At 41.3% G+C, this 22,537-nt stretch overlaps 1 protein-coding gene across 2 annotated transcripts; it reads left to right on the top strand.

The window, feature by feature from the left end:
- The first annotated feature begins 9,624 nt into the window (after positions 1-9,624).
- LOC133548896 (mediator of RNA polymerase II transcription subunit 6-like) lies at positions 9,625-22,146 on the top strand. 2 transcript variants are annotated; one of them, XM_061893851.1, is made up of 9 exons: positions 9,625-9,713; positions 10,132-10,291; positions 14,426-14,517; positions 14,606-14,688; positions 17,259-17,367; positions 19,469-19,584; positions 19,704-19,731; positions 20,803-20,978; positions 21,025-22,146. In XM_061893851.1, exons 1-8 carry the CDS (start codon positions 9,692-9,694, stop codon positions 20,931-20,933), a joined length of 741 nt encoding a protein of 246 aa, XP_061749835.1. In that variant the 5' UTR covers positions 9,625-9,691; the 3' UTR covers positions 20,934-20,978; positions 21,025-22,146. The 2 variants fall into 2 exon arrangements, with proteins under 2 accessions (XP_061749835.1, XP_061749834.1); XM_061893850.1 differs by having other exon boundaries at positions 20,803-22,146.
- The last annotated feature ends 391 nt before the right edge of the window (positions 22,147-22,537 follow it).

The raw sequence follows: 22,537 nt of genomic DNA on the forward strand, positions 1-22,537 counted from the left end.
ACTGTGTTACATCACCTTTTCTTTTAACAACATTTGGGAACTGAGGAAACTAATTGTTGAAGCTTTGAAAGTGGAATTCTTTCCCATTCTTGTTTTATGTAGAGCTTCAGTCCTTCAACAGTCCGGGGTCTCCGCTGTCCTATTTTACGCTTCATAATGTCATTTTCCATGGGAGACAGGTCTGGACTGCAGGCGGGCCAGGAAAGTATCCGCACTCTTTTACTACGGAGCCACGCTGTTGTAACACGTGCTGAATGTGGATTGGCATTGTCTTGCTGAAATAAGCAGGGGCGTCCATGATAACATTGCTTGGATGGCAACATATTTTGCTCCAAAACCTGTATGTACCTTTCAGCATTAATGGTGCCTTCACAGATGTGTAAGTTACCCATGCCTTGGGCACTAATGCACCCCCATACCATCACACATGCTGGCTTTTCAACTTTGCGTCAATAAAAGTCTGGATGGTTCACTTCCTCTTTGGTCCGGATGGCATGATGTTGAACATTTCCAAAAACAATTTGAAATGTGGACTCGTCAGACCACAGAACACTTTTCCACTTTGCATCAGTCCATCTTAGATGATCTCGGGCCCAGAGAAGCCGGCGGCGTTTCTGGATGTTGTTGATAAATGGCTTTGGCTTTGCATAGTAGAGTTTTAACTTGCACTTACAGATGTAGTGATGAACTGTATTTAGTGACAGTGGTTTTCTGAAGTGTTCCTGAGCCCATGTGGTGATATCCTTTAGATATTGATGTCGGTTTTTGATACAGTGCCGTCTGAGGGATGGAAGGTCACGGTCATTCAATGTTGGTTTCCGGCCATGCCGCTTACGTGGAGTGATTTCTCCAGATTCTCTGAACCTTTTGATGATATTATGGAGCGTAGATGTTGAAATCCCTAAATTTCTTGCAATGTCACTTTGAGAAAGGTTGTTCTTAAACTGTTTGACTATTTGCTCACACAGTTGTGGACAAAGGGGTGTACCTCGCCCCATCCTTTCTTGTGAAAGACTGAGCATTTTTTGGGAAGCTGTTTTTATAGCCAATCATGGCACCCACCTGTTCCAAATTAGCCTGCACACCTGTGGGATGTTCCAAATAAGTGTTTGATGAGCATTCCTCAATTTTATCAGTATTTATTGCCACCTTTCCCAACTTCTTTGTCACGTGTTGCTGGCATCAAATTCTAAAGTTAATGATTATTTGCAACAAAAAAAAATGTTTATGAGTTTGAACATCAAATATGTTGTCTTTGTAGCATATTCAACTGAATATGGCTTGAAAAGGATTTGCAAATCATTGTATTCTGTTTATATTTACATCTAACACAATTTCCCAACTCATATGGAAACGGGGTTTGTAGAAGTTTCTGCTTGCATCAGCTCTGCTCTTTTAATGTCTTTAATGTCCTTTGATGTTTCCCTCTTACACACATGTAAGAGGGATGTGTGCTATGGCTATGAGTTGTTTTTTCCCTTGGGCTCAGTCTGGACGCCCTCTTCAGGGGTCCAGGCTTAGACCAATTTTCTTTTCTCATTTCCCCCTCCCCATTATTTACCTATATCTCACCTTTTTGAAAGGGGCGCCATAAGTTGGCAAACCCGTCAGCAATCCTGTTCTGTCTCCCTGTAATGTTTGATCCTGTTCTGTCTCCCTGTCGTGTTTGATCCTGTTCTGTCTCCCTGTCATGTTTGATCCTGCTCTGTCTCCCTGTCATGTTTGATCCTGTTCTGTCTCCCTGTCATGTTTGATCCTGTTCTGTCTCCCTGTAATGTTTGATCCTGTTCTGTCTCCCTGTAATGTTTGATTCTGTTCTGTCTCCCTGTAATATTTGATCCTGTTCTGACTCCCTGTAATGTTTGATCCTGTTCTGTCTCCCTGTGATGTTTGATCCTGTTCTGTCTCCCTGTAATGTTTGATCCTGTTCTGTCTCCCTGTAATGTTTGATCCTGTTCTGTCTCCCTGTAATGTTTGATCCTGTTCTGTCTCACTGTAATGTTTGATTCTGTTCCGTCTCCCTGTAATATTTGATCCTGTTCTGACTCCCTGTAATGTTTGATCCTGTTCTGTCTCCCTGTGATGTTTGATCCTGTTCTGTCTCCCTGTAATGTTTGATCCTGTTCTGTCTCCCTGTAATGTTTGATCCTGTTCTGTCTCCCTGTAATGTTTGATCCTGTTCTGTCTCACTGTCATGTTTGATCCTGTTCTGTCTCCCTGTAATGTTTGATCCTGTTCTGTATCCCTGTCATGTTTGATCCTGTTCTGTCTCCCTGTAATGTTTGATCCTGTCCTGTCTCCCTGTCATGTTTGATCCTGTTCTGTCTCCCTGTACTGTTTTTTCCCGTTCTGTCTCCCTGTAATGTTTGATCCTGTTCTGTCTCCCTGTACTGTTTGTTCCCGTTCTGTCTCCCTGTAATGTTTGATCCTGTCCTGTCTCCCTGTAATGTTTGATCCTGTTCTGTTTCCCTGTAATGTTTGATCCTGTCCTGTCTCCCTGTCATGTTTGATCCTGTTCTGTCTCCCTGTAATGTTTGATCCTGTTCTGTCTCCCTGTAATGTTTGATCCTGTTCTGTCTCACTGTAATGTTTGATTCTGTTCCGTCTCCCTGTAATATTTGATCCTGTTCTGACTCCCTGTAATGTTTGATCCTGTTCTGTCTCCCTGTGATGTTTGATCCTGTTCTGTCTCCCTGTAATGTTTGATCCTGTTCTGTCTCCCTGTAATGCTTGATCGTGTTCTGTCTCTCTGTCATGTTTGATCCTGTCCTGTCTCCCTGTAATGTTTGATCCTGTTCTGTCTCCCTGTAATGTTTGATCCTGTTCTGTCTCACTGTCATGTTTGATCCTGTTCTGTCTCCCTGTAATGTTTGATCCTGTTCTGTATCCCTGTCATGTTTGATCCTGTTCTGTCTCCCTGTAATGTTTGATCCTGTCCTGTCTCCCTGTCATGTTTGATCCTGTTCTGTCTCCCTGTACTGTTTTTTCCCGTTCTGTCTCCCTGTAATGTTTGATCCTGTTCTGTCTCCCTGTACTGTTTGTTCCCGTTCTGTCTCCCTGTAATGTTTGATCCTGTCCTGTCTCCCTGTAATGTTTGATCCTGTTCTGTTTCCCTGTAATGTTTGATCCTGTCCTGTCTCCCTGTCATGTTTGATCCTGTTCTGTCTTCCTGTAATGTTTGATCCTGTTCTGTCTCCCTGTAATGTTTGATCCTGTCCTGTCTCCCTGTAATGTTTGATCCTGTCCTGTCTCCCTGTAATGCTTGATCGTGTTCTGTCTCTCTGTCATGTTTGATCCTGTCCTGTCTCCCTGTAATGTTTGATCCTGTTCTGTCTCACTGTCATGTTTGATCCTGTTCTGTCTCCCTGTAATGTTTGATCCTGTTCTGTATCCCTGTCATGTTTGATCCTGTTCTGTGTCCCTGTGATGTTTGATCCTGTTCTGTCTCCCTGTAATGTTTGATCCTGTCCTGTCTCCCTGTCATGTTTGATCCTGTTCTGTCTCCCTGTACTGTTTTTTCCCGTTCTGTCTCCCTGTCATGTTTGATCCTGTTCTGTCTCCCTGTACTGTTTTTTCCCGTTCTGTCTCCCTGTAATGTTTGATCCTGTACTGTCTCCCTGTAATGTTTGATCCTGTCCTGTCTCCCTGTCATGTTTGATCCTGTTCTGTCTTCCTGTAATGTTTGATCCTGTTCTGTCTCCCTGTAATGTTTGATCCTGTCCTGTCTCCCTGTAATGTTTGATCCTGTTCTGTTTCCCTGTAATGCTTGATCGTGTTCTGTCTCTCTGTCATGTTTGATCCTGTTCTGTCTCCCTGTAATGTTTGATCCTGTCCTGTCTCCCTGTAATGTTTGATCCTGTTCTGTTTCCCTGTAATGTTTGATCCCTTTCTGTCTCCCTGTAATGTTTGATCCTGTTCTGTTTCCCTGTAATGTTTGATCCCTTTCTGTCTCCCTGTAATGTTTGATCCTGTTCAGTTTCCCTGTAATGTTTGATCCCTTTCTGTCTCCCTGTAATGTTTGATCCTGTTCTGTTTCCCTGTAATGTTTGATCCCTTTCTGTCTCCCTGTAATGTTTGATCCTGTTCTGTTTCCCTGTAATGTTTGATCCCTTTCTGTCTCCCTGTCATGTTTGATCCTGTTCTGTCTCCCTGTCATGTTTGTCTGATCTTGAATGGGATTGTGCTGAACATTTTAATTTCTCCTCGGGGATTAATAAAGTATTTCTGATTCTGCTTCTAAAAACAATGTTGTTGTTTTTTCAAATAGCCTAGCTTGTACACTGATTGGGTTTGATCAAATATATTGTAGAAAATTTATCATGCACTGTGGCGCCCTGCCCAAGATGGCGGCAAGGAGGCGGAGAATGCGGCTGGGCGACGCTACAAGCGAGATCAGGAAACAATTAACATTCCTCCTTACGCTGCATAAAAGGGGAGAAGGAGGAGAGATCGGGGCAGAAGGAGTTGGAGAGCCTGCAGCAGCAGATGAATAGCGGAAACAAACAGCAGACAAAGACGACGGCGGCTGAAAAGCAGACCGGGAACGAGCAGTGGAGGAAGGAGCTAAAAAGCGATCCGAACTGCAGCCAAGCTTTATTGCAAAATAAAGAAGTCAAACCTGCTCAAGCGATCATGTCCTTCCTGAGTGGTCCATGGAACCCGAGCGACAGGGAAAGTCGTTCAATCAATCAATCAATGTTTACTTATATAGCCCTAAATCACTAGTGTCTCAAAGGGCTGCACAAACCACCACGACATCCTCGGTAGGAAAACTCACACCCAGTGGGACGTCGGTGACAATGATGACTATGAGAACCTTAGAGAGGAGGAAAGCAATGGATGTCGAGCGGATCTAACATGATACTGAAAGTTCAATCCACAATGGATCCAACACAGCCGCGAGAGTCCAGTCCAAAGAGGATCCAACACAGCAGCGAGAGTCCCGTTCACAGCGGAGCCAGCAGGAAACCATCCCAAGCGTAGGCGGACCAGCAGCGCAGAGATGTCCCCAGCCGATACACAGGCGAGCAGTACATGGCCACCGGATCGGACCGGACCCCCTCCACACGGGAGAGTGGGACATAGAAGAAAAAGAAAAGAAACGGCAGATCAACTGGTCTAAAAAGGGAGTCTATTTAAAGGCTAGAGTATACAAATGAGTTTTAAGGTGAGACTTAAATGCTTCTACTGAGGTGGCATCGCGAACTGTTACCGGGAGGGCATTCCAGAGTACTGGAGCCCGAACGGAAAATGCTCTATAGCCCGCAGACTTTTTTTGGGCTTTGGGAATCACTAATAAGCCGGAGTCCTTTGAACGCAGATTCCTTGCCGGGACATATGGTACAATACAATCGGCAAGATAAGATGGAGCTGAAAAGCGATCCGAACTGCAGCCAAGCTTTATTGCAAAATAAAGAAGTCAAACCTGCTCAAGCGATCATGTCCTTCCTGAGTGGTCCATGGAACCCGAGCGACAGGGAAAGTCGTTCACATGCACATTCTTTTATTTTCGAGGTTTTGACACCCCAGATCAGTCCTTTGCCACCATACAGGTCAGGCGTGATTGCTTATATATTTATGCACTCTTGCTTGCATAACATTAGAACATAATGTATTCATAAGACTTGTGGTAACATTAATAAGATGGGAGCAAACCAGCTTGTTTCATTTTGAACTAGTCCATTATATTTTAGTATCTCACGTCCATTTCCACGTGGATCCTGCAGTATCAGATTAACATCTCGCTCCCGCTGCCACACTTTTTCATGGCACAATTGACCATTCCCAGGAGTCCCCCGAGAGCCAGTGATGTCATCCCAAAGTGTGTGTGCTGCATAATAATAGTGTTGATCAAGTCTTCCTTCTGCTTGTTGAAGTGCTGGACATGTTGGAACATTACTGCTGCCCAGTTGTCTCACTGCAGCTCTTCTTTTTCCATCTGCTGACACATTCACCACACCGGTGGTGAGCTCAGCTGTTTTGGGTGTGTCGCTCAAATTCCACAATCCCTTGAGCAAATGCGTGCTCCTGACCACAATATAAGGCACTGGGGAGCTGCTCAGCACGACAACATGGGCCACTGGCACATATGGCGCCGGCTAAATAAAGCTCTTTCATGTCGGGGCTGCTAAGGAGAAGCTGTCGCCAGGCAAACACAAGGAATGATACATGTGAGGTAAATGTGCCCAACATGACCTTGCAGACCAGCAAATAGGAGCAGACTACAAACCCCGTTTCCATATGAGTTGGGAAATGGTGTTAGATGTAAATATAAACAGAATACAATGATTTGCAAATCCTTTTCAAGCCATATTCAGTTGAATATGCTACAAAGACAACATATTTCATGTTCAAACTCATAAACTTTATTTTTGTGTGCAAATAGAATTTGATGTCAGCAACACTTGACAAAGAAGTTGGGAAAGGTGGCAATAAATACTGATGAAGTTGAGGAATGCTCATCAAACACTTATTTGGAACATCCCACAGGTGTGCAGGCTAATTGGGAACAGGTGGGTGCCATGATATAAAAACACCTTCAATGAAATGCTAAGTCATTCACAAACAAGGATGGGGTGAGGGTCATCACTTTGTAAGCAAATTGTCGAACAGTTTTAGAACAACATTTCTCAACGAACTATTGCAAGGAATTTAGGGATTTTACCATCTACGGTCCGTAAAATCATCAAAAGGTTCAGATAATCTGGAGAAATCACTGCACGTAAGCGATGATATTACGGACTTTTGATCCCTCAGGCGGTACTGCATCAAAAACCAACATCTGTGTGTAAAGGATATCACCACATGGGCTCAGGAACACTTCATAAAAACACTGTCAGTAACTACAGTTGGTCGCTACATCTGTAAGTGCAAGTTAAAGCTCTACTATGCAAAGCCAAAGCCATTTATCAACAACACCCTGAAACGCCGCCGGCTTCGCTGGGCCCGAGCTCATCTGAGATGGACTGATGCAAAGTGGAAAAGTGTTCTGTGGTCTGACGAGTTCACATTTCAAATTTAATTTGGAAACGGAAGACGTGGTGTCCTCCGGAACAAAGAGGAAAATAACCATCCGGATTGTTATAGGCGCAAAGTTCAAAAGTCAGCATGTGTGATGGTATGGGGGTGTATTAGTGCCCAAGGCATGGGTAACTTACACATCTGTGAAGGCACCATTAATGCTGAAAGGTACATACAGGTTTTGGAGCAACATATGTTGTCATCCAAGCAATGTTATCATGGACGCCCCTGCTTATTTCAGCAACACAATGCCAAGCCAGGTGTTACAACAGCGTGGTTTCGTCGTAAAAGAATGCTGGTACTTTCCTGGCCCGCCTGCAGTCCAGACCTGTCTCCCATCTAAAATGTGTGGCGCATTATGAAGCCTAAAATATGACAGCGGAGACCCCGGACTGTTGAAGGACTGAAGCTCTACATAAAACAAGAATGGGAAAGAATTCCACTTTCAAAGCTTCAACAATTAGTTTCCTCAGTTCCCAAACGTTTATTGAGTGTTGTTAAAAGAAAAGGTGATGTAACACAGTGGTGAACATGCCCTTTCCCAACTACTTTGTCACGTGTTGCAGCCATGAAATTCTAAGTTAATGATTATTTGCAAAAAAAAAAATAAAGTTTATGAGTTTGAACATGAAATATGTTGTCTTTGTAGCATATTCAACTGAATATGGCTTGAAAAGGATTTGCAAATCATTGTATTCTGTTTATATTTACATCTAACACAATTTCCCAACTCATATGGAAACGGGGTTTGTAACATGCTTGGAGGACATCTAGTATTGTTAAGGTTTTGTGCAAGTGTATGTTTTATGTTTGCAAACAGCAATTATTTGAATTTGACGGCAAAATTCCAAAAGTTGTCTATGTGCTTTTAATTTGTTAACTTATTTTTTGGAACAGATGAACACAAACAATATATATATTCACAATGTACAAACACATTAGCTAAGGAACTTCAAATATCATAAATGCATCAATCCGAGTTTACTGATATAGTCCATAATCACAATTGCCTCAAAAGGCTGAACAAGCTCTGATCTCAAATCAACCCAATTAGGTTGAGTTTTTTCCATGGTCCAGACTCGGAACAGCCAGTGCATCCTCCCTGGAAGCTGCTCCGTGGCCACCTGATAACCTCTCCACGCAGGAGAGGGAGGCAGAGCAGGAAGGAGAAGCGGCAGGTCAACTGGTCTAAAAAGGGATCTATTTAAAGGCTAGCATGATGGTCTTCTTAAAAATCAAAGTAGCAATGATGGTCACACACACACAAGGTGGGGTGAAATTATTCTCTGCATTTGACCCATTACCCTTGATACACCTATGGGAGGTGAGGGGAGCAGTGAGCAGCTCCGGTGGCCACGCCCGGGAATCATTTTTGGTGAATCTTATAAACCTTTACCTTTAATATTTACAAACACTTTAGAAATAATAATAATCAAAATAAGCTCAAAAACAGTACAAAATAGCCCCAGGGGGTTGCAAACTCAACTAAAATAGAATGCAATATATATATATATATATATATATATATATATATATATATATATATATATATATATATATATATGTATATATATATATGTATATATATATATATATATATATATATATATATATATATATATATATATATATATATATATGTATAAAAAAAACTAAGTGCAAAGCCTCTGGCTCACACAAGTTCAGTAAATAATTTAAATTTGGATCACAGCATCATCGTTTTCACAGCTTTTTGGTTGTTAGAGGCAGAGAGTGTTTTAATGTAGGGTTGTAATTCTTTTTTAAAAGCACAAAAAACAGGTCGGGTGTTGAGAAACTTACATTTATGAATATAAAACTTAGCCAATACTATAATGACGTTCAAAGGTAAAATTCCTTTTCAAATTTTTTTTTCATACAGTGTAAATACAAATAGCACCAAACTAACTGCTATTTTGTTTTTGAATTTTATGAAACCTTTATTTATAAATTGCAACATTTACAAACAATTGAGAGATAATAATTTAAAAAAAAGAACAAAACAGTACAAAAACAGCGCCAGGGAGTTGTAAACTCAATAAAGTAACTAAAATAGAATGATATATATATATCCATCCATCCATCCATTTTCTACCGCTTATTCCCTTTTGGGGTCGCGGGGGGCGCTGGCGCCTATCTCAGCTACAATCGGGCGGAAGGCGGGGTATATGTATATACACACACACACACACACACACACACACACACACACACACACACACACACACACACACAACATCATCGTTTTTACAGTTTTCTGGTTGTTAGAAGTAGAGAGTGTTTTAATGTAGAGTTCTATCCATCTATCCATCCATTTACTACCGCTTGTCCCTTTTGGGTCTCTCAGGGGGTGCTGGAGCCTATCTCAGCAACATTTTGGCGGAAGGCGGTGTACACCCTGGACAAGTCGGCATCTCTAATTATTTTTTAAAGACACAAAAAAAGGTATTGAGAAACTTACATTTATTGATAAAACTTAGTCAACAGTAAAATGAGGTTGCAAAGGTAAAATTGCTTTTCAAATGTTTTTTTTTTATTTCATAAACCTGCCAAATAATTTTGTTTGTTAATGACGTCACTTCGCAGGGACACATACATCTGACGTCATCAACCAGCGACGCCCTCTTCGCGGGACATTGTTATTTTTAAGGCCATGGCGTCGGTGGATTTCAGAGGTAAGAAAACTAAGTTGTTTTATCAGAACAAGTGAGGCCATATGGAACCGAGTTATGAGTTGGATATTACTATTTCGCGTAATGCTGAGCAAGTGAGGGTAAAAGAAGGATATTGTTAGCGGCTAACATTAGCTATCAGGCTGACTTGCATCTGTCATTAATCAATCAATGTTTATTTATATAGCCCTAAATCACCAGTGTCTCAAAGGGCTACATAAACCTCAACGACATCCTCGGTAGGGCCCACATAAGGGCAAGGAAAAACTCACACCCAGTGGGACGTAGGTGGCACCGACTATGAGAAACCTTGGAGAGGACCGCATATGGAGCGGATCTAACATGTCAAAGTCCAATTCATAAAACCGTCCTGCTCATATAAAAGCGAATTACGTGAATGTGTGCGTCTTTGGTTTTGCAGACAACCTGCTGGGCATCTCCTGGGTGGACAGCAGTCTGGTGCCTAATCTAAACCCCTCAAGTGTGCTGGAGTATTTCTCTGAGAGAAGTAACCCCTTTTACGACAGAACTTGCAACAACGAGATGGTGAAGATGCAGAGGCTCTCCCTGGAACACCTCAAGTAAGTCAGCCGTGTCGTTCTACTCCTAATTGATCATGGAACTTATTTGTATGGTTGGTGGTGCTAATTTCCTGTTATAAGCTCTTATTTTGAAAGCGCCAAGAGCAAAAGTTGTGACACTTGTGGTGGAGCGGGGTTTTGAAATCCAAAATACCGTAATTCCTTGAATTGCCGCCGGGGCGCTAATTAATTTAAAACCTATTCTCACTCCTGCGCTTACCCAAGGCATGCGGTAAAGGCAAGCATGCGCTAATTATTTCAAAACCTCTTCTCACTTCAGCACTTACCAAAGGCATGCAGTAAAAATTTGGGTGTGATGTAAGGATACCATCATGAAAAGCACATTTAATTAAAAAAAACGGTATTATGGTCTTACCTTTACTTATAAATGAAGTCCATGCCAGCTCCTTCTGATCAAAAGCATCGATAACTTGTTTATAAAAGTCTTCCTTATCTTTCTTCAGTTTTAAAAGTCTCGATGGAGATCTTCCTTTATTACCTCCTGCTTCGATTGAAAGTCCAGTTTAGAAAAGTGCTATCAGACCGCAGCTATCAGTTAGCCTGGCTCCTCAAGTACAGGCGACGACAGAATTATTCTCGGCTAACTCCCCCTCCCCGATCTCTTATATAGCTGGGTTGGTAGAGTGGCCGTGCCAGCAACTTGAGGGCTGCAGGTTCGATTCCCGCTTCCGCCATCTTAGTCATTGCCGTTGTGTCCTTGGGCAAGACACTTTACCCACCTGCTCCCAGTGCCACCCACACTGCTTTAAATGTAACTTAGATATTGGGTTTCACTATGTAAAGCGCTTTGAGTCACTAGAGAAAAGCGCTATATAAATATAATTCACTTCAAATATATAATTCACATCCCATCGCTGCCACCATGAAGTGTTATTGTATAAATAATACACTGGGTATTTAGGACTGGAACATGCTTTATTTCAGCCCGGTTGTTTACATAGCCAGCATAGGAGTAGTGGTGTTACATCCTAAAAGGTCCGTTGTGCACCCCCTGCGTCATATCCGTCCCAGCACATATCACGTCGCTCATTGTCACTTCTTCTGCAGCCGAGTAGTCGCAAGAAGGATCACTAGCGCCCTCTACCACCAGGAGGCGGGAGTCATTTAATGACTCATATTTGACACACGCAGTTACGGTATATTAATAAAACATAGCTGCTTACTGTTCTTTTTAGCATATTCAATAGCTTGGACCTTAAATCCTACTGAATAGCTCTTAATCTTCTTCCCTTTATGCGATTTCAAATTATGGAAATCAGCCTCCTCCATTTTGAAAATGATGACAGGTGAAGTGTCACTCGTGACGTGACGAGTTTGACCCGGCAGTAATTCAAGTCAGGTGTATACTATATACTTGGCGGCAATTCAAGGAAATACGATAAATAAAGTGGTCCTCGTGTAAAACTGGAGCCTTTTGTGTTTTAACTCCACCTGTGTTGTGTTTTGCACTTGTACTGTTATTGTGTTGAAATAAGGAATTTTTTTTTTTTGTAGGAGAGGAGATAGGGCTGGGCGATATGGCCTTTTTCTAATATCTCAATGTTTTTAGTCCACATCACGATACACCATATATATGTGGATATTTTGCCTTGGCCTCGAATGAAGACTTGATGCATATAATGACAGCAGTATGATGATTCTATGTGTCTACATTCAAACATTCTTCTTCATACTGCATTAATATATGCACATTTTAAACTTTCATGCAGAGAGGGAAATCACAACTAAGTCAATTGAGCAAAAGTGTATTTATTAAGCAGTGGTACAAACATTCATGTCATTTCCAAAACAGAAAGTGCAAGATTGTCATTTTAAAACAAGCTAAGATGACATATCAAAACAACACTAAATTAAAGTGCACTTTTTGTACAGGACGCCACTACAATAGTTTTAAACAAATAAAGTGCACTTTTGTGCATGATGTCACACAAGATATTTCAAAAACTGTCATAAAAATGAGCTGCATAATAGGAAATCAAATAGTGTATGTCCTTCACTATGTGGTAGGTTCCTACTGCATGAGAAGGTATACTCCAATATCACGATATAGTCATTTTCTATATCGCACAGAGACAAACCCGCGATATATCATGTATACTCCCTATATCGCCCAGCTCTACTTGGTATAGTGCTGGGCGATATATATCGATATACACGATATATCACGGGTTTGTCTCTGTGCGATATAAAAAATGACTATATCGTGATATTGGAGTATACCTTCTCACGCAGTTGTGTTTAGTTGTTTTAGGCTCTTCTCACTCTTTCTTGTCTCCCCTTCTCACAGACAGCAAGCGCACCTTCTTACATACCTCACATACTGTCTTGTCATACTTCACATACATATACGCACTCGCGGAGCAAGGAGGTAACGGCATGGGTAACGTTAGCTGTGATGCTAGCAGAGCCGTGCGAGTGGTAATACGAGAGAAAGAAGGTGCGAATGAAGGAAGAAGAATTAATTCCCAAGAAAAACAGCAGGGGGTCCATCGTCTGGTGGTGGTTTGGCTTTAAGTGGGAATATGTCGAACAGACAACTTTAATTTGTCAAGTGTGGGGCACAAGCGTTCCTACCAAAAGTAGCATTACTGCTAATATGTAGCAACATTTGAAAAGTCACCTGCTAGAGAATGAGAAGTGCTTGAAACTCTGCATGTCAACATATTTTTTTACTTTTTACTTTTTTTTTTTTTTTAAATTGATCTCAACTCTGTACACTGCTGCTGGAATTTTAATTTTCCTGAAGGAGCTCTTCTGAAGGAATCATTAAATCTATCTATCTATCTATCTATCTATCTATCTATCTATCTATCTATCTATCTATCTATCTATCTATCTATCTATCTATCTATCTATCTATCTATCTGTCTATCTCCGTTCGGTGCCACACCATCAAAATGCTGGGGCAAAAATTTCCACATCAACACCGTATGAAAAAATAGTCAACAACAGAAGGAGATAACGTCCGCAGGAACCTACCACATACCGAAGGACGAACACTATTTGATATCCTATTATGCAGATAATTTTTATTTGACACCTAAAATTAGGGCTGGGCGATGTATCGTGGGTTTGTCTCTGTGCCATATAGAAAATGACTATATTGTGATATTGGAGTATACCTTCTCACGCAGTTGCTTTTAGCTGCTGGCATTACACTACAGGCTCTTCCCACTCTTTCTTGTCTCTCCTTCTCACAGAGACGTAAAACAAGCACACCTTCTTACATACGTCACATACTGTCTTGTCATACGTCACATACGTATACGCCCTCGCGGATCAGAGAGGTAGCAGCATGGGTAACGTTAGCTGTGATGCTAGCAGAGCCGTGCGAGTGGTAATACGAAAGAAAGAAGGTGCGAATGAAGGAAGAATTAATTCCCGAGAAAAACGGCAGGGGGTCCATCGTCTGGCGGTGGTTTGGCTTCAAGCGGGAATATGTCGAACAGACAACCATAGTTTGTCAAGTGTGGGGCACAAGCGTTGCTACCAAAAGTAGCATTACTGCTAATGTGTAGCATCATTTGAAAAGTCACCTGCTAGAGAATGAAGAGTGCTTACTCCGCATGTCAACATCTACGTTTGGTGCCACACACCCACACCATCAAAATGCTGAGGCAACCATTTCCAGATCAATACCGTATGAAAAAAATGTAATTTAACAACATCCGTAGTAACCTACCACATAGCGAAGGACGAACACTATTTGATTTCCTATTATGCAGCTCATTCTTATTTGACACTTAAAATGTCTCTGACAATCTTGCACTTTCTGTTTTGAAATGACATGAATGTTTGTGCCACTGCTTAATAAATATTTAATAAATACACTTTTGTTAAATTGACTTAGTTATGATTTCCTTCTCTGCATGAAAGTTTAAAATGTGCATATATGAATGCAGTATGAAGAAGAATGTTTGAATGTAGACACATAGAATCATCATACTGCTGTCATTATATGCATCAAGTGTTCATTCAAGGCCAAGGCAGAATATCGCGATGTATATGGTGTATTGCGATATGGCCTAAAAATATCGAGATATTAAAATAAGGCCATATCGCCCAGCTCTACTTGGTATAATAGTTTTTCTTACAAGCCCTTCTTCATTTCAGTCAGATGGTGGGAGTAGAATACATTCTTCTCCATGCACAAGAGCCGATTCTTTACATTGTCCGCAAGCAACAGAGACAGTCCCCCACTCAAGGTGAGCCCTGTGACCTCCAAATGGTTGAATTCTGCATTCCTTTTTTATTATCTTTGCATTAAACATATTGTGTGTTTCTACCCATCAGTGATTCCATTGGCTGACTACTACATCATAATAGGAGTGGTCTATCAGGCACCAGATCTTGGCACTGTCATCAGCTCCAGAGCGGTGAGAAGTTGGCATATGTAATGTAGGGTTGTCGGGTACTAATCAATTCAAATGGGTACTATAGCCCGCCCTCTGCCATAAGCCCTAAAGAATTGACCGACATTTGCGACAAAAACATGCCGTGACTGCCCTTAACGTTTTACATGTTAATGAATGTAACAGTAAACGGTACAATGATAATTTGCGATAAAATTCCAGACAGTTAGTAATTACATCAAATGTTTTAATTAACGAAAAACCGTCATTAATTAATGCATTTTAGGCAACACAAAGCCAGGCGCATGTGCGCTAGTGTCATTTGGCGTGCTAATCAAAGTGGACTAAGGACTTTTCTCCGGTAATTTCCCCTCAAAGTAAACAGAGCTAAGCGCTTGGTTTAACGTAATTTTCTCTTTAGAGTTTTGACAGCAAATGTGTTGAAATAAAAAGTGTTTCTCGCCTTCCTGTCTATCACTTTTTGTTAAGAATGAGCTCGCAGCAGCCAGTATCATCTCACAAGACCCTCAGGTGTCGTGAATGTCAATCAAGTGATGAAAGTGACATCTTGGTGAAGATTGATGATCGCTAATTTTTAGGTCTATTTTTTCAAATGCCTGGCTGGCGATTGACTAACACACCCTCCACGAGCGACGTGATGGGCACCCCTGCTTTATTGCTTTCCTCAATCCTTCTTGGGCTATGTTCAGTGGGTCAAATGAAAATATTTGGGGTCCCGGATGTGGCACACGGGCCGCGAGTTGAACACCCGATGTAGCTTCTTAATGCTAGCACTTTTAAGAACAATATCGCTAATACTGGGTTAATATTCAGATCATGAAATGTAAATGGAGTATTGTTAGCACTTTATAGATAGTTATTGAATTTTATGGTTGGAATAGACGCAATCATGACTCCCGTTGGCTCCATTGTAAGCAGACTTTTATTTATCTTTATTCAAGATTAAAATGCATTAAACACAGGATATACTGTATGTGTTATTCTCTCATCGGGATTGTGAATTGTAGGCAAAATTGCCCAAAAAGTGGAAACCAGCACTACACACATTTGGCAGTTAAATTAGGTTAATATTAATGAGACCGCAGACAACAGTTAAAATTAAAGCTGCAAGCAGCGTTGGTCGGGTCCGCCTTTGGCTGCTGCCCCCGAGACCCACGGCCGGATAAGCGTTAGAAGACGCCTTGGAGCCACTATTTTGAGAATCTAATGCATTGTGAAAGTAATGCAGTTGTTGTATTGAAGTGAAAATATCAAACTTCCTGTTGAGTTTTGCGAAAGTATGTTAATTATTAAAATGTAGGTCTAAGTGAGACCTACATAGTGTTTTTTGTTTCATGTCTCTCTGACATTCCTACCGGAAGTTACAAGCAGTTTTGTCTGTGTTTTCTTCCTAGGAGCAAATTGTCCCTGTTGTATTCCTAGGGGGGCGGTAGAGCGCAATTTTGAGTTTTGAGGTTAGGTTTTTTCATCAGATCGCAATTTTTGCCAGACCTGTTGTGTCTGTCAAGTTTGGTGAGTTTAGAAGCATTTTAAGGGGGTCAAATAACAGCTCAAAGAGGCAAAAATGACATTTTTTAGGAGACTTTGCACAGGGATTCTTTGAAGGCGCGTAAAATCAAAACCTGACAACTTATCAAAACTCTGTTCAATACTTTTATCAGAAGGGTTCAATCTCTCTCCTGTGCGAGTTTGAAGCCAAAACAACAAATGCACTCAGAGGAGATAATGTTTGAAGAAAGGTGACCGGATTTTACAAAACTTTTGTTTTGAAGGGGGGATTGAAAACTTCCTGTTGATTTTTGTTGGGGGTTGTCAATCTATGAAATGTAGGTCTAAGCGAGACCTACATAGAGGTTTTTGTTTCATGTCTCTCCGACATTCTTATCGGAAGTTACAAGCAGTTTTGCCTGTGTTTTCTTCCTAGGAGCAGTTTTTTCAGTGTTTTATTCAAAAATAGCGCTAGAGCGCAATTTTGAGTTTTGGGGTTTGGTTTTTTCATTAGATCGCAATATTCGCCAGTCCTTATGTATGCGCCAAGTTTGGTGACTTTTGAAGCATTTTAAAGGGGTCAAATTACAGCGCAAAGAGGCAAAAATTGCATATTTTGCGAACATTTTATTTTGAAGGGGTTTTTGCCAACTTCCTGTAGATTTTTGCTGAAAGAAGTGAGTGTATGAAAATTGGGTCTAAGTCAGACCTACATAGGAGTTTTTGTTTCATGTCGCTATGACATTCCTAATAGAAGTTACATGCAGTTTTGTCTGTAATTTTTTCCTAGAGGGCGCTAGAGCGCAATTTTCATTTTGGGGGATTGGTTGCTTAATATGTTGGGAAGGTTTGCTATACCGACGTGTGTGTCAAATTTGGTGAGTTTTGAAGCATGTTAAGGGGGTCAAATTACAACGCGTAGGTGTGGAATAATAATAAAACACAGCAGTTTCAATAGGGTCCTTGGCCCATTGCAAAGGACTCCACTAACAAGTCTTGTGAAATAGTGTGTGTTTGGCCTTAAACCCACCATCAATTTGAAGTGGGCTACATTGCATTTTGTTGAAAGAAAATTTGTTTTTCAGCTCTCTGCTGTTCATGGAATCCAGTCTGCGTTTGATGAAGCCATGTCGTACTGTCGCTACCACCCTTCCAAAGGATACTGGTGGCACTTCAAGGACCAGGAGGAGAGAGGTACCTACTATTACATCATAGTCTGCAGGGTTAGTACAGGCTTGTCCAAACCTTTTCCAAGGATGCGCGCACACTGAAAAAACAAAGCATGAAGGGGCCATTTTTGGTCTTTTTTATTTTCAAAACTTACACAATATATAGTTTTTTTTCAACCCTTGGAGATCCCCTCAAATTTGGTCCTGGAGACCCAGAAGGGTCTCAGCCATAAAAAACATAAAAATAAGTCATATATTGAATTTATTTTTGAGTTGGTAAATATCTAGATCAACTTCAGACGACATTTTTAATAAATATATATATTTTTTATGTTGAAGAAAAATATGCAATAATCCCCTCCCTTAAGTAAGTCAATAGTTCATAACAACATTGAGTTTGAGTCATGATTTTTTAAGCAATGACAGTTTAAAAAAAACACAAAAATTCTCAGGAATTCACTTATAAACATGTTAAAAATAGGTCAAACATGTTTTTTTTATTTTCTTTTATTTCCAGCTTAAAATCTATCCGTCGATTATACATTTTTAATATTATTTTTTATGGGTTTATTTTGTTTCTTTTTATGCTTCTTTTGTATAGAAAACATTGGTTTTTAATGGCAAAAGTACCCAATATTTCCCCCCCCAAAAATATTTCAAAGTGTAATATTCGATGTGAAATAATTGGAGCCGCCAATAATTCATAGCAACATTGATTTTGAGTCATTATTGTTTGAGCGATGACAATTTTAAAGAAAAAAAAATAGCCTGCAAGACAGCTCTGTGTTAATAGTCAACATTGCAACTTTTTCTAATTACATTTAAAGTCCTACTGAAAGCCACTACTAGCCACCACGCAGTCTGATAGTTTATATATCAATGATGAAATATTAACATTGCAACACATGCCAATACGGCCGCTTTAGTTTACTAAATTGCAATTTTAAATTTCCCGCGGAGTTTCTTGTTGAAAACGTCGCAGAATGATGACACGTGTTTGTGACGTCTCAGGTTGGAGGAGACATATTAGCCCAGCACCACTTACGGCTAAAAGTCGTCTCTTTTCATCGCATAACTACACAGTAATTTGGACGTCTGTGTTGCTGAATCTTTTGCAATTTGTTCAATTAATAATGGAGACATCAAAGAAGAATGCTGTTGGTGGATTGCAGCTGCCTTTAGCAACCGAAACACAGTCGGTGTTTCTTTGTTTGTTGTGAAGCTTTAACACAGAGCGGTCAAGCGAACATGTTTCTCTACGTCAACCAGCAAGTTTCTGAATGGGAAAATTGTGATATTAAGTCAGCTCTTACCGGAGACTTCAGTGGATTATGAGACCTCATCCTGCAGCTCAAAAAGGCAGTTGTGATCTTGACTCCTCGGCTTCTCTCAGAGACACTGGCGGTCACCACACCCCTCCGACTTTCTCACTAAAACACTAGTAACACAATTAACAGATAAGGGATTTTCCAGAATTATCTTAGTAAATGTGTCTAATAACATCTGAATCGCTCTTACTGCAGTCGCCTTTTTATTTTTTTTTCTTTCTAGTCCTTCAGTCTCACTATCCTCATCCACGAATCTTTCATCCTCACTCCAATTAAGGGGAAATTGTTGCTTTCTCGGTCCGAATCGCTCTCGCTGCTGGTGGCCATGATTGTAAACAATGTTCAGATGTGAGGAGCTCCACAACCCGTGACGTCACGCACACATCGTCTGCTACTTCCGGTACAGGCAAGGCTTTTTTATTAGCCACCAAAAGTTGCCAACTTTATCGTGGATGTTCTCTACTAAATCCTTTCAGCAAAAATATGGCAATATGGCGAAATGATGAAGTATGACACATAGAATGGACCTGCTATCCCCCTTTAAATAAGAACATCTCATTTCAGTAGGCCTTTAACCTGTATGCCGTTAAAAAGTGATCTGTGGGCCGCAAATGGCCCCCGGACTGCCCTTTGGACACCTCTGGGTTCAGTTCATTTCAAGGATGCATCCAATACAATTAGAATGTAATCCATCACGTTTCCAGTTGTTTCATTACAGCACGCCCAAAATTAGCAGAGCTTACTTAATCCTACCCCTATGAGTAGGTGAATAATGCACAATCTGTTTGGTTTTCATAGAAAAAGCCAAGCCTAAGTCTAAAAAGAAAGAGGAGCCCGGGTCGCTGTTTCAAAGACACCGTGTGGACACACTCCTGTTGGACCTCAGGGCCAAGTTTCCACCGACTTTCTATCAGGTAGTCCAGCAACTATCGGAGAGGAGCATGTACAGTATTTACACGACATGTGTAGTGCCTCTCACAATTAATTACCTTGATAATTGATTCTGGTGTTTTTTATCACTCTGCAATTTCAGCCAAAGCCAGGAGAGAAGCCCATTCCAGGTATGACATTAATTGTACTGATTGATTGATTGACTGATTGATTGATACTTTTATTAGTAGATTGCACAGTACATATTCCGTACAATTGACCACTAAAAGGTAACACCCCAATAAGTTTTTCAACTTGTTTAAGTCGGGGTCCACCTTCATCAATTGATGGTACAAATATATACTATCAGCATAATACAGTCATCACACAAGTTCATCGTCAAAGTATATACATTGAATTATTTACATTGTTTACAATCCGGGGGGTGGGATGTGGAGGGGGTTGGGGCGGGAGGGTTAGGTTTGGTTGATATCAGTACTTCAGTCATCAACAATGATATCATGTGAGAAATGGACATTGAAACAGTGTAGGTGTGACTTAGTAGGATATGTACAGCCAGCAGAGAACATAGTGAGTTCAGAAAGCATAAGAACAAGTATTTACATTTGATTATTTACAATTCGGGGAGGTGGGATGTGAATGGGGGAGGGTGTTAGTCTAGGGTTGAAGTTGCCTGGAGGTGTTGTTTTAGAGCGCTCTTGAAGGAGGATAGAGATGCACTTACTTTTCCACCTGTTGGGAGTGCATTCCACATTGATGTGGCATAGAAAGAGAATGACTTAAGACCTTTGTTAGATTGGAATCTGGGTTTAACGTGGTTTGTGGAGCTCCCCCTGGTGTTGTGGTTATGGTGGTCATTTACGTTAAGGAAGTAGTTTGACATGTACTTGGGTATCAGGGAGGTGTAGCGGATTTTATAGACCAGGCTCAGTGCAAGTTGTTTGACTTTGTCCTCCACCCTGAGGCAGCCCACTTTGGAGAAGTGGGTTGGAGTGAGGTGTGATCTGGGGTGGAGGTCTAAAAGTAACTTGTTGTGGGATGTTTGGAGTCTTGATTTGAGGGTTTTGGAGGTGCTGGGGTACCTGTACACTGTTTACTTTCAAACAATGATGCTTACCTAACAAAATAAGCAATTGGCATACCGTATCAGTCAAAAGTCTTGCTCAAACTGTTAAAAGGAAGTGTATTTTAGAAGATTCTGGCAATTGTTGACCATTTGATTGTCCACCTGTGTGTTGCAGTGGAAGTGAAGAAAGAGCCGGAACCACTCACAGAAACGGTCAAACAAGAAGAACGGGAGCAGGCCACAAAGTCGGCGGCCCCCGCACCTGCAAGCAAGCCCCCTCCTGAGAAACGAGCCAGGCTGCAATGACGGCCTTAGGAGTTCTTCTACTCTGCCCTGCCGCCATGTTTATAGGCTGGTGAACTGTGTCAGAGCCTGGATGACATCATAATGTTTACAGGCTGGTGAACTGTGTCAGAGCCTGGATGACATCATAATGTTTACAGGCTGGTGAACTGTGTCAGAGCCTGGATGACATCATAATGACCTGGTCCCAGATGGAGTGTCAGTGAGCTAATGAAGATGTTCCTCCTAGAGAAGGTGACTCACCATTTGGTTTGAAGGATGACGCTCTGCTCTCAGGAAGATGCCATGCTCCTCACCTCCTTGTAAATATATCAGCTGTTGTCTGATACTGGGCTTTATTCTCTTGCAAATGTCTTATAATCACATGGAAATGTTTCTGTTGTGATTATTTCTAATTAGGGACCGAATGTCCATTTGGTACAGAGGACCCTTTTGTCTTTCTAAGGTTTTATTATTATTATACCGCCGCCCTTTTTGAGCTGTAATTTGACCCCCTTAACATGCTTCAAAACTCACCAAATTTTACACACACATCAGAACTGGCGAAAATTGCCATCTGATGAAAAAAAACAAACCCCAAAACTAAAACTTGCGCTCTAGTGCCCCCTAGGAAACCGTTAGGAATGTCGTAGAGACATGTAACAAAAACCTCTATGTAGGTCTGACTTAGACCTACATTTCATACACTTACATCCTTAAGCAAAAATCAACAGGAAGTTGAGTTGGCAAAAACCCCTTCAAAACAAAAGTTTCCTAAAAAATGTCATTTTTGCCTCTTTGAGCTGTAATTTGACCCCCTTAAAATGCTTCAAAACTCACCAAACTGGACACACACATCAGGACTGGTGAAAATTGCGCTCTAATAAAAAAAAAAACCCTCAAAATTGCGCTCTAGCGCCCCCTAGGAATAAAACACAGACAAAACTGCTCTTAGGAAGAAAACACAGACAAAACTGCTTGTAACTTCTGGTAGGAATGTCATAGAGACATGAAACAAAAACCTCTATGTAGGTCTCACTTAGACCTACATTTCATTAATTGACATCCTTCAGCTAAAATCAACAGGAAGTTGGCAATTACCCCTTCAAAACAAAAGTTAAGTAAAAACATGTCACCTTTTTTCAAACATTATCTCCTCTGAGCGCTTTTGTTGTGTCGGCTTCAAACTCGCACAGGAAAGAGATTGAACCCTTCTGATTAAAAGTTGTGCAAAGAGTTTTTCTAACTGCTCTGGTTTTGGTTTTACAAGCCTTCAAAGAACTGCTGCGCTGATGCTGCTGCGCTGCTGCCGTCTCAAGATGGCCGCTTAAAAGCAGGAAGCACCAGCGTGACCACACAATGCGGAGAAGGTAGGTACTGTGCAGGTAAAGATATGTTGACTGGGTGAAAAAAGGAGGCACCAGTTTGACTCCAGGAAAGAGAGAAGGTGTTTCAGCACGTCTGACCGGTAGACCACGGGGAAGACCCAGGACACGTTGGGAAGACTATCACTCCCAGCTGGCCTGGGAACGCCTCAGGATCCCCCAGGAGGAGCTGGACCAAGTGGCTGGGGAGAGGGAAGTCTGGGTTTCCCTGCTTAGGTTGCTGCCCCCGCAACCCCAACTAGG

The sequence above is a fragment of the Nerophis ophidion genome, linkage group LG03, assembly GCF_033978795.1.
Source record: "Nerophis ophidion isolate RoL-2023_Sa linkage group LG03, RoL_Noph_v1.0, whole genome shotgun sequence".
Lineage (NCBI taxonomy): Eukaryota > Metazoa > Chordata > Actinopteri > Syngnathiformes > Syngnathidae > Nerophis > Nerophis ophidion.